At 41.3% G+C, this 16786-nt stretch overlaps 1 protein-coding gene across 2 annotated transcripts; it reads right to left on the reverse strand.

Moving 5' to 3' along the window:
- Window positions 1-3611: 3611 nt before the first annotated feature.
- On the reverse strand, window positions 3612-15578 carry alx3 (ALX homeobox 3). Of its 2 annotated transcripts, none has more exons than XM_088922096.1 (4): window positions 15230-15578; window positions 5128-5420; window positions 4332-4460; window positions 3612-3929 (listed from the first exon to the last, which is right to left on the reverse strand). In XM_088922096.1, exons 1-4 carry the CDS (start codon window positions 15576-15578, stop codon window positions 3612-3614), a joined length of 1089 nt encoding a protein of 362 aa, XP_088778222.1. The 2 variants fall into 2 exon arrangements, with proteins under 2 accessions (XP_088778222.1, XP_088778221.1); XM_088922095.1 differs by having other exon boundaries at window positions 3612-3935.
- Between the last annotated feature and the right edge of the window lie 1208 nt (window positions 15579-16786).

The following is a 16786-nucleotide window of genomic DNA, read 5'->3' on the forward strand; positions in this document are numbered from 1 at the left end:
TGTTGTCCACAAGGTTTTTTGAGATCTCTCTCAATCTTGAGCTTAAGGAGAAAGAAATGTTTTGACTTATCCAGTTAAGCAAAAGCGTTGAGTTAGGTATGTCATGTCATTGGGAATTAAAATCCCCCCTCAAAAGTTTTGGGAGGATGGTGAACATGAACTATGTATGATTTTAAGATGCAGTTGTCTTACCCAAGCAATAACCATTCTGTGCCACGTTGCTCTGTTCTGCACTGACACTGACCATTAATTGCTGCCTCCAAGTCTGACTAATCCAAAAACGCACATGGCACATAGAGACACATTTACACACATCGCCCCTCCCACTTGCTCAGGTCCAACCAAACAGAGACCTGCTTGTCAGTATTTCAACCGGAAATGGGTCAGTAATACTGCCACCACAAGACACTCACATCCACGATCAGGACTTTACCGGTCAGACAGTATACTGAATGGGGATTTGTCTGTGTCAGAATGTACGCGTTTGTTGTCTATTTGTGATTGACTACAGTATGTGCCCTCCTCCTCTATTCACATGCATCTTCTGCAGCAATTACTCATGTGACGACTTCATGGGACTCAGGAAGCAGGTGAGAATGTGTTTATTTATGTGTGCTAGATTCCATTGTTACATGCTCATTAAGGACTCGACTGTAAAGAGAAACAGAGACTGTCTGGCCCTCCAGGAGTGGAGTTGTTTTCCCATGACTGTAAGACTGTAAGGTATAAAGAATAAGGTATAAGGTATAAAGAATCATGTAAATCCCTGATATTTACTCCTCCCAGGTGTTGTACTGTATTAAAGTACAATACTCTTTTCATGCTTTCATGCATGTTTAATAGAAGTTTAGTAAAACAATATAGATTATAGATTATAGATTCACTATAATGTATTCATAGTACTATGTAATGAATCCACAGCATCACATTGATCTTTTATGCAGAATCTGCACCTCTTTCTAAGTGTTTACAAACAGTTTAAAGGAAAAGTGTTAGGTTAAAAGGTTTTTTTTGGGGTAACTAAATGAATGTTAGTGATAAAAGCATTAGATTATTTGTGGAAAAAAATGTAAATGTCTTATTTTATTCAAAACAGCTGTACTAGATTTTGTTTATTAAAACACATTTCGTTTGGTACAAAACCTAAAACACAACAAATTAATTTCCACCCACGAGGCACTCCTCTGTGGGCACTGGGCATGTCGCTGTGGGCCAAAGAGTAAAGGCACAAGCAGGTGGGTCTATAATAAAAAGAACACGTGGGCATTCTGGTTTTCTAATGGAAATGAGCTGCTGTGGCTTTAATTTGTCATGGTTTCAAACGTCATTTTTTTAATCATTACTTCTTGAGTAAGTGGACAGGCTCCAGGTATCTCAGGGTTAAAATGGGTATAAAGACTTTCATGGAAAACCAAATTCTCATGACTTATGAAAGTGCCTTTGGTTCTTATGAGGTTTGGCAATAACTCGTCTCTTCTGACGAGACTTTATCAAGTCACTATAACCCAATAAAAGGAAAAAAAAGGCTATAATTAAATCGAGAAGTCCTTGGCAGTGCTAGGTCTTTTTTTAAACATGTTCCCTTGTGCCTTCAGGGCTGTGAGTAGGAGGAACTTTACCACACAGCCGGGTTTTTCCTTTACTGTTGCATAGACGTCTGTGAAAATCTCACCATTAAAAAGGGGGCTGTGAAAGTGTTGTGTGTCCAGAGCTTCACCAAGCTAAAACTGAAGGCAACATTTCTTCCCATAAGCCGTCATAAACCAGCCATCTCACAGGGCACTTGCATGTCTCAGACTGTGCCCTGGCATTTCTGAGCGTTCAGGCAGAAATGAAATGAATGCAGCAGCTCATGAAAGCATGGCCTGTTTTCAGGGAGGAGTAGGTTGGTCTCGGGTGGAAAGACAAGAAAAAGATTAAATAATGCAATGTATTATGAGCCAAACCGAGCTTCTTAATGGTCACAGCTGGAAAGACTTTAAGGTTCACCTGCGATCTTCACGGTGCTGGTGAATTAATTCAAGTTAGGCAGTGTTCGCGGTTCATAGTGAGTGGAGAGAGTTCAGTCAACAGAGACAGGGTGTTGTTGACATAAGCTCGTCCAGTCTTACAAAACAGAATGGAGCTCCAAGGGTCTGCACTGTGCTCAAGTACCATGGAAAGATGGGAAAGGGAAGCATGTGGAATCTTTTACTGCACAATGAAGAGCAGGCTTCCCTCGGGGTTAGCATGAGAGGGGCTTTCTGTGCTCAGATGTGGCGCTGTGACTCAGCAGCGATCTGCTGCACAGGCACGCAGAGTTCAGAACTACCTCCAGTGCTCCAATCCACAGCTCTGGCACAGGACGAAGAAAATAGATGCCCTGGCTGGGAGAGAACACCTGTTCATTCTGGACCAGGGAACAGTGCCAAAACACCAGGTTTGGGAGAGGAGGGGTGAAACAGTAAGCGTTGCTAGCCTCTACCATCTGTGCATACGCTGCACAGCCAGGACAAGCAACCTTAGTCGTGACAGAAATATATATAAAGGGACTGGACTAGCAAAGCCCACAGGTGCTCAATGAGGCTGAGGGTGCCTTTGCACAACTCCGAAATACAGCACAAGAATTGAAAAACTAATAAGACTAATAAATAATTCACTGTGGCCGAAGGAAATCACAATGAATAAGCGGAGATGACCATGTGAACAGGCCACATTGAGACAGGATGGGATTTTAAAGCTGCCCTTTGATGAAAATGTGTACACTCAAAATTTCCATTCCATCAAGGACATGATGCTGGTTGTGCTAATTAATGGATTTTAATGTAAGAGAAGCTTTAAAATCCCAGATCACCAGGAAATTGTTAAACTTCATTGTTAATAACATTAGGGACACTTTATGAACTGTTTGTTGTGGATTGAATTGGCCTAGATTTGCCCCTTTGAATGATCTGCCTAATTTAGCACTAGAAGGTACAATATAACAGTTTTGTGTAGCAATCAATATCAGTTTGTATCCGCTCTGCGATGGAAAAGTTTAAAACATTTATTGTTCGTCACCATTACACGTTTTACATACAACAAAAAAATATGATTAACATTCAAAATTCATATTTAAATAGTTTTTTTTCCTTCTTTGTTTTGCCCACCTACAAAGCAACACCCAATTAAAAAAACAACAACAATTAAAATTACTAACATGTCACACAAAAAAGGGGTCTGTGCAAGCTGTCTGCAGAGAAACGAGGTCCAGCACTCCAACACGATCCTTCACTCGAGTTTGACGGTAGACACAACAGAATGGCTTGTTTCCAATCAGAGGGTGAAATTCTTTTCCATCATTCCCAAAGGGGGGATTTCAGTACTGTGAAGAGCAATGGGCTGCATGCCATCGCGGACACACAGGCAAAGGCTTGTGGGAGACTGGTCGCTGTAGTACCTGACGAGAGAGTCGAGGATGGGGATGTGGGGGGTGGCCGCGGATGTCCCAAGCCCTGATCTGGAGATCCAGCTCGGCAATGCCGCGTCTCTCGCCCCCAGCCGTTCAGATAGAACTGTTAAAAGTGAATGCACTGTCCTGCCCCAGCGCAGCTCCCCAGTCTGTGCACCTCTCAGCGGGCGCGGTCCTGTAGTCACGTGGGCCAGGAGAGGAGGCTGCCTGGCTCCTTGGCCTTCATACGCAAGGCCACCAGGCCAGAGGGCTTGTACTCGGACTCGGGCATGGGCACGGGGTCGAAGGAGTGGCTGCCGAGGCTTGCTGGGAAGCTGTGGAGGGAGTAGAGGCTGTTGATGCCCGGGTGGTGATTGGGAGACCCAGAGATTCCCATGAAGCCCGGGATGTTGCCGTGGGAATGGGAGTACGGGGTCATGCAGGACGAGGGCACACTGTCGGGGGACAGGACGCAGCCTCCGGCCGAGCTGCCAGAGCTGTTTCCGGGCCACAGGTTGTTCTGGATCTGGAAGATACATGATAGGGACAAGGTTAATAGCTGGGGGTGCCAGAGAAGCCCTTTTCACAAGGAAATAGGGCTTAGACTGCCTCTTAAGCAAGGGGCTTGTTAGTGAACTATTAAATAACTAAACTAGTCTTCAATATTTATAGTTTCCTTCATTCAGGGGCTCAACATCTTGGTAAAGTCCCTTCTTAAGATGATAATCGGTTCAATCGTTGAACTTGATCGAATTGAAATTGGGATTAAAAGAACTCTAGAAAGCCTTGTTCTTCTCCAGGACCTGTCAACTTGACTGTCGCACAACAGTCTTCTGGAGTGACCCAATACTCGCGCACGTCTCTCTGCCCCTGGTCGCCCAGCCCGGGATTCAGAGCTTGGCTGCCAGGGGGGCGGGGGTACCTGGGGGTAGGCCTCGGAGCGCGGGAGGATGGAGATGTCGTAGGTGGCAGCGAAGTGGTTCCGCACCTCCTGGATCTTGCCGTACCGCTCCCGCTTCCTCCACTTGGCCCTCCGGTTCTGGAACCACACCTGCAAGGTCAGAGCAGGGAGCAGAACCGACATGAAAACCCAGCGCTCAGGCCATCACTACGGCGACGAACACGATACGACATAAACCTGGGCAGGACAGCTCCTGGACGCCGGGATCATGACACTTTTTAAGGTAAGAGCAGAGGATGATGTAGCGAAGTGCAGTAAAACAAAGGCAGGGTTCACCAGCGAGAGCTACGGTGAAGCATGACGCCGTTTGCTTTGAGATTCTCTCTCTGCACAGAGCTGCACAGCTTCAAACGCAGCTAACCAGGAGTGACCCCCGCTTGCAAAGTGCACTTCCTCGTGCAGCAGCCACTTAACTGAGTTAATTGTGGTTAATTGAAGGTAGACACGAGGTTGGCATTTCCCACAAGTCTTGTTATGTGTGCATAGTGTCAACATTCCTGGGCTTTATGACTGTAGTCCATCACTGGCAGAGATTTTACATGACTGAGTCGAACTATAAAACAGCTGCATGTGTGGATTGCTAGCACTATGCAAGGTCTCAGGCATGTTTTCCAAACCTGGACTGCTCTAAATCTAATGTCCAGAGGCTGCCGGTGGCAGATCTTCCTCTGAAGGCTGGAGGGGTGGGTGTGACATTAGGGACTGCAGCTGGAGAGGAGGCCCAGGAGGGCCAGAAGGGGTTGCAGGGAGACAGTACCTGGACCCTGGCCTCAGTCAGCTCCGTGCGCAGTGCCAGCTGCTCGCGGGCATAGACGTCGGGGTAGTGCGTCTTCTGGAACACCTTCTCCAGCTCCTCCAGCTGGAAGGTGCTGAACGTGGTGCGGTTGCGGCGCTTCTTGTTCTTGCCCGACAGGTCGATGGAGTCGGCGATGGAGTCTCCGGGAAGCTCGGCGGGCGGCTCCTTCATCTTGGCGCAGTCATCCAGCGCAGGGCGGCACTCCGAGGGCAGCATCTGGTAGCCCAGGGGCTTGGGGTGGGGCTTCTCCCCGGCTGCGAGGAAAATGGGGGGGTGGGGCAAGGTCAGAGGGAGACGCGCTGGGGCATTAGGTTTCCGTGGAAACCCCAGACTGTTTATCCATGGGGTGGGAAAGTGAACAAGTAATATTTTACCATCACATAGCAACACGAGCGCCACAGCAAGAGGAAAGACACACACAAAATGTAGGTAACAGTAGAAATAGAAGCCTTCAATAAAAATAGGCAGGCTTGATGCAGGGGTTGAATAAATATGAAACAATGCCAAGCTCTAAATGGAGCTGGCTCAAACACAGGAGTACCTTGGACTCGTTTAGAGGCTGACACGCAAGGCTGGTATTCTGTCAATGGGCCTGGAAGGGCTGTGGGAAAACGGGCTTGATTCCAGTACATTTGGGGGTGCTCATTTTAATACGACAGGGCCCTGTAAGTTTAACAGTAAACAGGCTACGGATCTGCATGCCTTGCTTTACCCAGGAGATACATGCCAGTTAGAGGAGGAAGTAAGGTTAGGACAAATGAACTTTCCCATGTGCTGTCTGGGCAGTAAATTGCTTTTTCGCTTGAATGGAAAGTGAGAAGCTGATTTACTCACAAGACAGCAAAATAAAGATTCAAACTCATGATGCTCATTTGTGCTATTTTTGGATTGCGACAGCTTGTCTGTACCTCAGCATATTCTTCACTCTGGAGACAGCTGCAGAAGCAGTATGTTTTATCTCTCATATCATACCAAATGCAAGTGAGGTTCGTATATACAGTACCATAGTCACCCATGTTCTGTTATTCAGCTGCGTTTAATATATCACTGCTATTAATATAATTCAAATAATGTTAAATGACTTCCTTAGCTGACTGGACTGAAGATAGCAAGTTTTATAAAGTTTCAATCTGAAGAGTCAGTTAAAAACAGAAGAAAAAAAAAAGCAACAATGATGACAATTTGTATTGACAAATGTAAACATTATTTTTTGAGTCTGTATATGCAACTGTTAATCTCAACTGGCAGAATTTTTTCTTCATCATTCTTCACGTTTGCCATGGTAAAGTCACATTGCAAGTACAAGGTGTTACAGGGGTAACAAAGGACTTCACAACCGCAAAAAGTCAACCTGAAGAAACTGGTCTTGAGCCGTGACTTTAAAACAGATACTGGATTTGTGATATAACGAGGGAGGGAATTTCACTAGAATGGAACTGGACAACTGCATGAGCTCTTGACCTGGAGTTATAAGTGAGAATAAGACACAGGCAGAGATAGAGGCTGTTAACAACTCCCAGGGAAGCAACGCACTGAGATTTTTAAAAATACTTTCTATTTTATACATCTTAACAGCTAGGTGTGGCATCCCTGCTGTGTTTTTTAATGCAGAATTCAGCTTGATTTTTTCCATACTAAAATGCCAGATGCAATTTTTTTCAGCTTTTACTTTCCCTTACATTAGAATGCAAACTTTCCTCTCCAATTCCATAACCAGAACACTATCAACCCGTGAAGTCATACAAAGCTCTTGGTGAGAACAGGAATTACAGACGGTGTCTCTCTTTAGAGGATAATGACTTATAATAAGACAGATAAATCTCATTATGTTTTATGAGGCATATTTTTTATTCACAAAATGTAAAATTAAAGAATCAAATACATGCTAAACCTCTGAATAAATGTAAATATATATATATAAATATTGTCACTGTATGCATTTATTTTAGAGAAACAAAGAATATTTTGGGGGATATTCAATGCTTTTGCTGTCATTTTGATTGATTGGTCATTTCTGATTAACTGTTACACTTGAGTGACTTTGTTGCATAGGTACTAATTCCCTTCTTTAGTGAGAGTGTGGATTGGCCACAGGTTATACATCGAGTTAACCTGCTGAAAACCAAGAAAGAAAAATAGAGAAAGGAACCGATACACCTCTGGTTATGAAGAGAACAACGCCTTCATGCTATCAGGATGTTAACACAATGCCTCAGGAGGACTCACCAGCAATGAGGCTCAGCTCTCTTCAGTGGCTTATCTGTCTATTCATGCCTCTGAAGGTGCCAGAGACAAATGGGATGATAATTGTTGTCCTGAACAGACAAATCTATGGTGAAGGCTTGGGCACAAGTGTCTAGCTGCTTGGAGTGATTCTATAGACTCACCCTGACATGATAATATTCTAACAAGACAGCTCACATTCTCATGTTGCGCATGTTACAGCAGTTTTTGAGAGAGAGATGACAATGTGATGGTTATAAGGTGGGTTCTGTACTTGCCAGATGTATGTCTCATTTAGAGCTCAAGGACAACTAAACAGATACATGCTTTTCCAGGCTCTACTTGACAAATGGAACAGAATCCTACAACACAATATGTTCAACCAGGCACAAAACAGGAGCCTCAGATTAAAAACTTGTATTGCATCCAATGATGGCCTATGGTTTGAAGCTACTGGCCTATGATTTCACTTAAGATCCCCTGCCAATCTCCCCATGTTCATCTGCATAATGGATTCACCTGCATCAGGGCTCGGCATGCAAGAGACTTAGTGGAGACCTGCACTGTCTAGGGAGTGGCTCACCATGACTCTGAGCCTGTAAGCAACCGGGATCGGATCCTGATACAGATACATCTGCACCTCTCATATTAGTCAGGGCTTTTCAATAAGATGTCAGAGCACCTGCTGCAAAAAAACATTCAGCCTTTTTTCTGATAATTATACAAGGCTTGCACAGAGCTGAGGGAAAAAAGGGATTCTGAGAGGGCTGTTTTGACACCAAAATGTCTCTCGGACTAATATGCTTTCCAGTCAGATGGTTATAGAAGCCAATGATTGAGAAACAGACTCAAAGTACAGCGAATAAGATGCACGGTAGAATGGCTACGACTGCACATTACCGGGAATAAAGAGGTCTGCCTGCAAGTTGATTGTTCCCCTACATCATTGCAAGAACAGATGTCAATTAGAAGCATATACTGTATGAAGGATCACAAATTTTAAAAAGAGAAAGCAGGCCATATAAACAAGACAGGACAAATATGCAGTCGATATTTTCAAATTGAAGAACACCACCACTATGTTTCTATAAATATTTGTTAGTTTTATCACCAAAATTGTATTGACCTTGTTTTACATTAACTGTACAAAGCTCTGAATACACCTCCTGGAGTGCAGTCTATTCACCAGCATGTCAAGAGAAGATCAGATGTTTTAAGCTTTTATCTTCCAGGTTTATCTACTTTCTGTATAACATGCTCTGTTTTTTCTGGCAAGTCAGTACATCACGAATATCAGAATTTATTTCTCTCACATGCATAATAAAGAACTATTGGTATATATAGTATACATACTGTAACTTAATCAAAGGTTTAATGATAATTTTTGAAATGTTAAAAACATTGCCAAGAAAAAAAAGAATATTTTCCCACAAGCCATGGAAAATCAGAACTAGCTTAACTGTTGAGCAGGACCTTATCCCCTTTTATTGATATTGACATGTTCTTGACAGAAACCCTGACTCCCACAAATAAAGCCGGGGGGACCCCATTCTTTCCAGTTGTTTAAAGTTGTGAGAGAGAATCTGCCTTGAAAGTTACCCCACTCGCAGAAATCACAAGCCATTTTGATAGAGAGCAAAGACACAGTCTTAATAAACAGTCTGACTTTCACCAAATGGACCATCTACAATGCCCAGGGTGTCAGTCACACACAACGCAACCAACTCCCTGAGCCACCATCCCTCCACACTGTGCAGCCTCTGTAATCAGTCTGAAGTATTCCCTTCCTGGGGTTTCTGACAAAACAGAAATGTTTCCAATATGAAACTGGAAAATGTAAGAACTTCCACTTGGATTTCATTGTGCAATATATAAACTCAAAGCATTCTTTGGTTGTGGGAAATGAAAATCAATCCAACTGTCATCTTGCAAAAGTGGAAATTCACAATACTTTAATGAGTTATTTATATCTCCCAATTCTAAGAAAATAAAATCTAGTCTTCCGTTTCAAAACTACATTTTAGAAACAAGTGGGAAAACTCCCGAAACGCACCAGGTTAACCTGAAGTGGGTTTAATCAACCCAACATACACAACACACACTCATTGCTGTTCACTGTCACCGCTGTGTAACTGTAAACTGTATTTTCCCCCTTTCTGCCTTTTATTAACACTGTACATGTCCAAGGACACTCATGGTGTCATGAGTTCTTCTGCTTCCAATATGCATACTCTTCCCAGCACTGAAGACCTGCGGTCTAATAAAGTGGGCTCCATTCTGGCACTGTTGCTCTGCTAAGGCATTAACATTTTCTTTTCAAAGTTAAGCTTGGCATTGTGAAGGAATCGATGCAGGAAAGTAACTCAGTTGGGCTGAGAAGCCTGTTCTCATTACATCATTTTATAATCTAAGGTTTATAATCCAAGGGTTTGTGAGCGGGGTGGCCGAGTAAAAACTGTGCGAGCTCACATTCTGCGCTTTTCAAGGGCATTTCGTTTCACTTTCTAGTCCGACAACTGGTGCCTCCTGCCGCTGTCCCAACCACCTGTCTTTCTGTTCAAATTTAAACACCTTAGAAAGAAGGAGGCTGGTAAAAACCAAACCGGGAATCTTGATTTGAGAGAACCCTGATTGTGAAGCTAAAAAAGTAACTCTTCGTGGAACTATGTTGTGAAATTTGTCCTTCTTCACATGGACCTCTGCTGACCCTGCACCCATGCTGAAAAGAATTTAAATAGGCAAGACAGCTTCATTCATAACACAGATGAGCGACTTATCTTAAACCTCTTCTAGAGGACTGTGTGTGACACCAGTAGTGCTGTCGAGAGACCTTTGGCGAGTTCCGGCACACTGTGGCTGTGGATGGGCCGCGGAAAACGCACAGAATTAAAGAAAATACATGAAGCCCGGTTCTCCCCACCCAGTTCAAAGACAGTTTTCCAAGAGCAGACAAAACAGGAAGGCTGGTATTCCATGTGAATCCGAGAGACGAGGGACTGGAGGAAGGAGAGGGATCTCTGACATGGAGATGGTTGAGGGCCTTGGTATTGTACAGAGACACCAGAGCTGGAGCGGGGGAGTCCGCCGACTGATTTATCAAATCAGATGACATCTTTGAAGAGAGAGTGGTGCTGATAACGACATTTTTTTTAACAGACCACTGTTTAAAGTCCCAGTAAAACACAGCTGTGCTCTTCAAGAAAAGAGGACTATGTACTCTAGTACTAAACTAATAGGTTAAATTTCCCAATGGTGACCTTCTTCTCCTGTAATTTCAAAGTTGTTTTCAGAAAAGAGACCAAAACAATGTTTTCTATTTCTTGACAAGCTTGATAGGGACATATCAGAATGATAAGAGTAGAAAGCCACATATTATCTTGTTCATTTTTACGTATTTGTAGTCTGTTGTTTAAAATTATAAAGGGTACATCATTGTCATATTAAGACATTGTCCTGATGTTGTGTAATTGCCTGCTGGAAACCATAGCTTAAGTAGGCCTTACTGTTGTATTGCCAGAAAATGAACCAGATTCATATGTCTTTAACTGCCAGAAGTGTGTTGATTTTGGCAGCAATATGAATTGCAGTGTATATTATACTGATGATTAATATTATTAGTCTACATAACAGTGTCTTTAAATTGTTGGAATAAATTAAACTTGGATCATTTATGTCATTCAGTGCTCTCTTTAGTTACGAAAAAGATTGCTGACTTTTAAAAAAACGTCACAGCAGAGTTAGAATCAGTGTCGCTAGAACAGAACAGTTCTTACAGTTTCTCGAAATGCTGATCTCTCTTCTTCGGTTATGCTGGAAAGACTGCCGACTGGCTATTTACCTTCTGAACTATTAGCATTTTGGCTTTTAATAAGACCTGACTCAAAATTCTACAAACTCGAACATTTTTCAAGCAGTCAGTGCTTTAGAGCGGTGGACCTCCGTCCCTTGTCGGGATATTTTATAATACTAGAGAGGCGAGGTCAAGGGTTTAAGCTTTAATTTATACCATAAGGCATTATCAAGCTGAACTGTACGCTTTAATCGTCTTGGTTTACCATTCACGATGAACCGTACCGGAAACTAGAAACACATAGAGAAGGTCAGATTTAAAAGAATAAGGATGTATATGCGGATTTTCTCAATATCTAACACGTTCGCCATTTTCGAATTTCAAGGCTTAAATAGTTTATAGCGGCATGTATTTTTTTTCTTTCTGTATCTTGAAATTATGTTTTTATTTTAAATGTCAGAGAGCAGGACGTTTATTTTTATCGAAAACCAACCGAAGATAGTCATGAGTTTTTTCAAAAGGTCGCCTGACAGTGGGTTTCGCCTCTTGGCCTCCACCATCACGGTTTGCTTTCTTTAGGCTTAACAACAACGCAGAAGACAAAACGGTATTAAAATATTCCTATATAATAAGAATGTAATTATAATAGCTCTCGGTACTCTTGAGAACAGAGCCAGTTTCTGCTTTTCAGTTATCAACTCCAGACATTAATGCGAAGATAACGAATGGGCCTACTACCGCACAGATGTCTGTAATGTGGAGCGATTTAAAAAGTGTTAAAAAAAACGTAAAGTAACTTTTTAAGTACTATTTAAAAAGAATATGAGTTGAGCCTAAGTTTTTCGACATAAAACATTGTACCAGGGAGTGGTGCTTAGTATTTCGTTTGGACAAGTACAGTGTTGTATTGAATATGCACTACCTTAAACAAACTGGGAAATTCAGCATGTAAAATATATTCTAAGTTCAGGTAGCCTGTTCTATCAGAACAGATTTCTCTCGGACTCGTATAGCATAAAAGAATTTTTGTGGAGTCGGACGTTGGTAGAGAAGCGTGTTTAGACTACTGAGGCGGCAGACTGCAGCGAAACTGTGGAGAAACCGCCCGTTAATTGTGAGGCAAGAACTGAAGTCGGTCTCATAAACAGACCTTTGCCCCCATCTTACTTCACTTCAAAACTAATTGTAATTGTGGTGTCAGGGCGCTGATAAACCGAGCTGACACTTTTATCGCTACCCCTTAGTTCCCGCAGACATTTCTAGGCCGTTTGATCCCTTGTCAAACGGACATGAAATATTTTTCTCGGATCCTTAAAAAAAATCTTGTAGCCTCTACAACTTTATTTTCTTCTTCAGGCGTATGTTTTTAATTTCTGTGTTTTTCAGAAAAAATAAATTAGTGCCTCGCCTTCAATTCGTTTTCGACCCCAAGCTTCGAACTATTCCCTAAAAAGTACTGGACACAACCAGTAGATGCAGGGTCCACATAACCTCTTCTGATATAATTTAAGACCTACCTTCTGCAAAAATACTTTGTACACAGGAACACGTTAAATTAACAAAATCCCAATCAGGGAAACTATTTTATTAATTCGCGAGTTTTCAGTAGTACCTTTAAATTCTACAACACCATAGTAGTAAAAGGTAAACCCGTTGCCCTCCGTACAGATTGGTTGCCTTCTATAGCTGGGCAGCCTAATCTGTCATCAGGATGACGCACAGCTGGTGCAATCAGTGCTTAATGCTTTGCTATTAAAACAACGGAGTGTTTACCAGGACAAACGCCTTTAATTACCCTGCCTCTCTCACTCCCGAGGGTTTTCTGTGCCTTAGCCGAGACATTTTGTGTACATTTAAAGTATTTTTAAATGTGAAATTGTTTTATGGATAGACTAGGAGTATTTGCAAAAATAACAGAGCGATCAAACTAAATAGTAACACTGAGAGAAAAAGAAATGAAGCGATCACAGAATCGTAATTTTAATGTTCTGTTTGTATTGCATTATACGTGTAAATGATTTAACTTTTTTTCATTTTTCTACCTTGGTGACGCCCTGCAGATTTTGTGGCGAACTAAAATAATGTTTCAAACCATAAAATATTGAACCATATGTGCAAACAAAATTTCAGTAGCAAACATCCTCTCCACACGTGTCATCGAAACAATCACAACATGATTATTTGTCAGCACTTAGGCCTTTTCGAAGCACAAAGCAAGCAAGCAAGCTCGCACAGAATCCCGACTTGTTTCGCAATCCAGAAACATGCCTAATTAATGCGAGTTTTCGCTCTGCTTCAGCTGTCTGTTGAAGAAGTTCTCCGTGCATCATAGTTTAATTATGTGTAAGCTTTTGGATAACCGTATATGGACCACAAATATAACGTCTGATATAAGTGATTCTGCGCTGTAAGATAAAGCGAAAAATGATTTGTAACAAGAAAAACAAAGTACAGAAATGAACGATATTTACTGGACACTGTTGACTTACGACTTATTTCAAAATTTGTCCCTGAACCTAATGACCAAACACGTATATGACTGGCGCAGTCAGGCAAAGAAAGACTATTAGTGCATTCAAAACCTATAAAAATATTTTTGGAATCGGCGCACATTAAAATAACATCGCATTTTATGAACGTTTTTACATTTTATTTGTCATCCGTTCACTGGAAGAGTTTTCAAGATTTCTCAATAATTGACAGTCTGTGAATTATTAGTTTTAACACTAATAAATAGCATTAAATGCATGTACAGCATGTGTATCTGGTTTTATTTTAGACGCTTTGTAGATCTTTAATTGTATATCTGTTATGCAAAGTACGTATATGTTGTATATTGTATATACACGTTACACTTTTGGACCCTGTACATTTTATAGACTAATTTTCTATAAAATGCTTCCGTGAATATTATGTTTGAATAGTTAGTTGATTAAAAGTCAGTTCAAGTATTTTTATTGCACAACCTTATTTAGGTAAGCGTGTGTAATAAATACACAACGGTCAGTGTGAGAAGAAATGTATGTGTAAAATATGTATCTGGCAAGCAAGGCAATACAGATTTTTATTTTATTGTTGAAATGTAGTTCTGGTTTTTGAACAAGCAAAGTATTTAAAAAAACGAAATGAGTTTTGTAGACTTTAGCTTATTGCAGTAATGCCATTTTCATGGATTAGACTTTTTAAATTTCTAATAGTGTAAACAGAATTTTTAAACACCTAACATTTAACTAGAAGAAACTCTAATGGCATCATACTGCCGTTTTTGTTAACCTCTCCCTCTTTTCGCCAATGAAATACACGCGGAAAATATCACAAAAATGTAAAAGGATTGGAGAAGGAATGTAGTAATAATCATATTCACCCGTAATTGCGCACGCAGATCAATGGTAAAACTGCTCTGCCTCTAAACTGTTTAATATTTCTCTTTTTGAACAAACACTGAAGAGTCAGCTGACGCCCGATGCTCGCAAATGTGCATGTTTCCATTAAAAAGAAAAGAAAAATATTGTTTTCAAAATAATCAGAAATTGACGTAATAATAAAAGGCATTATAGCCTAGTTCTAGTTTCTTTCCCTCAAAATTTTAAAAAGAAAACTGGTAATCTAAAACACAAACTGCAACAGCGACTGTTTTAAAAGACGTAAAAAACAAAGTACAGGTTACAAAAATCAAACCCTTCCACTGTATTATATAAACTAATACCTTTGTCCGTTAGAAAGTTTGGACGATTTCATTTAAGTAAGAAATAAGTGACTGAGTAATCATGTCAGGCTTTGATTGCTATAAAAATAACAATTAAGTAAAAAAACATGCTACAAACAAGTGAACTATAAATCATAATCACATTTTAAAAAATATTTTCGATCCTAGAAAAAAAATGTTTATCGGCATTTATACTTCATACTTTTATTTCTGCTAATTATCATTATTATTACACAATTAATAAGAATTATGATTTCTGAATGAATGGTTCACTTTCACACACACCCATGCACATTTATGTTTCAAAATACGTTTTTTCTCAACACGGACTGTCTTCCTCTTACCTTCCTGGTTGTTCTCGTAAAAAACTGCCTTCCCGCTTATCGATAAACCCTTTTGGCCCGGACTGATATTTTCCAAGTATTTGCTCTGGAGTTTCACCGGGGAAACTCGGGGATTCGGCGTGGCGCCGCCGTGCGCAAATTCGCCTGGGCTCTCGCAGAATCTCCCCACCCGGGAGGAGCTGTAGAACTCGCCCCTGAGGCTGAGCCGGTGCTGGTGAGGGTGGTGCGGGTGGCTCGGCAGGTCGTCCCCGGGATGGAAGGAGCCAGAGCTGGACTCCAGACCCGGAGAATTGTCTGGAGTGGTCCTGTTAGGGGGAGAGCAGAAAGACAAACAATTTTCCGCCTCCATCGCTACAGTCCAGCTCGCGGCTTTTGAACTTTCTGGGGTCTTATTTGGAGTGAAAACTTTTTTGAGATTTTTTTTTTTACTTCTCCATTTCCAGTGGGTGGGATTTAAAAAACATAAGAAACAGAGACCCCGCGAAAACAGGAGGGGACTTAGCGCAGTCTGACTTAATCCAGTAAGAATTCAATCACGTGTGGTTTCTGTCAGTCCAATTAACTATTTAAATCCATTCCCGGTTTAGTTACTAAAACAAACAGACTGAAAGAAAACCAAGAGCGGGGGAGAGGAAAATTTGATGCAGGCCAAAAACACGACCCCCAGGTACACCGACAAGGCGGCGCACGCGATTGGCGGAAAGCGAAAATAATACAGGAACTGTGTCCGCAGGAATCAACGAGAAGGTGACGTTCAGGATCCTCGACATCAGAGCTTACCCATTCAAGGTAGCCGGACAAGAACAGCAAAAGAAAAGTCTGTCTGGTTAACCAGCGAAACCAGGTTTTTGCAAGCGAGATGGTCTTCCCACATCACAGAGCTGTCCTGCTTTACGGAGGCAGGGGTTAACTGCACAAACTTCATGTGAGATGATATTGCCTATGGGGAATGACGGCTTCATCCGTCCATATCGTTTGACAGCAGAAATGATTTATCCAATCTATAACGCTGTTCAACAAACCAACAACAGCCATTTCTAAGCACACAAACACCCATCACATACACGAATAATAAATAGAGGTCGACATATTTCATCGCATATCAGCATATTTAAATTTCAGGATGGAAGATCGCAACGCGATTTCATTTGAAAGTTAATTTGGCTCCAATGCCTTAGGTATCCTTTTTTTTTCCTATTCCCTGTTTCTCAGCCATTAAATCATATCCGATTCTTTGCATTAGCGAGAGCAGCTGTATATTAAAGCATGTAAACTGTAAAGACTATAAAGTGTTCGAAAATGATACATAGAGCCATGAGTGTTGTATAAATCTAAATATTTAAGGCACTGATTTAATATAGCCTGTATTTCTAATTAACGAAGTGAAATTTAGGTCTCATTTAGTCTTATCAACATTTTAGTTTTCAGTTGTAAAATCAATGGTGGTCTGGACATTCATCTCTTCGAATTGTCAGGATCTGCTAATTCAGAGTTAAATATAACATGTGGAAAATTACCAAAATTAATGTATTTTATTATTTTAAAATAATAAATAAT

This window comes from Atractosteus spatula, chromosome 7, assembly GCF_055471065.1.
Source record: "Atractosteus spatula isolate fAtrSpa1 chromosome 7, fAtrSpa1.hap1, whole genome shotgun sequence".
NCBI classification, from domain to species: Eukaryota; Metazoa; Chordata; class Actinopteri; order Semionotiformes; family Lepisosteidae; genus Atractosteus; species Atractosteus spatula.

What these genes read in the sequence shown, in the direction of transcription:
- alx3 (XM_088922095.1), bottom strand. Translation starts at nt 15,578, where the DNA reads ATGGAGGCGGAAAATTGTTTGTCTTTCTGCTCTCCCCCTAACAGGACC. An exon ending in TTACGAGAACAACCAGGAAG is followed by an intron (nt 5,421 to 15,229) that starts GTAAGAGGAAGA and finishes TTTTCCTCGCAG; the next exon opens with CCGGGGAGAAGCCCCACCCC. An exon ending in TGACTGAGGCCAGGGTCCAG is followed by an intron (nt 4,461 to 5,127) that starts GTACTGTCTCCC and finishes CTGACCTTGCAG; the next exon opens with GTGTGGTTCCAGAACCGGAG.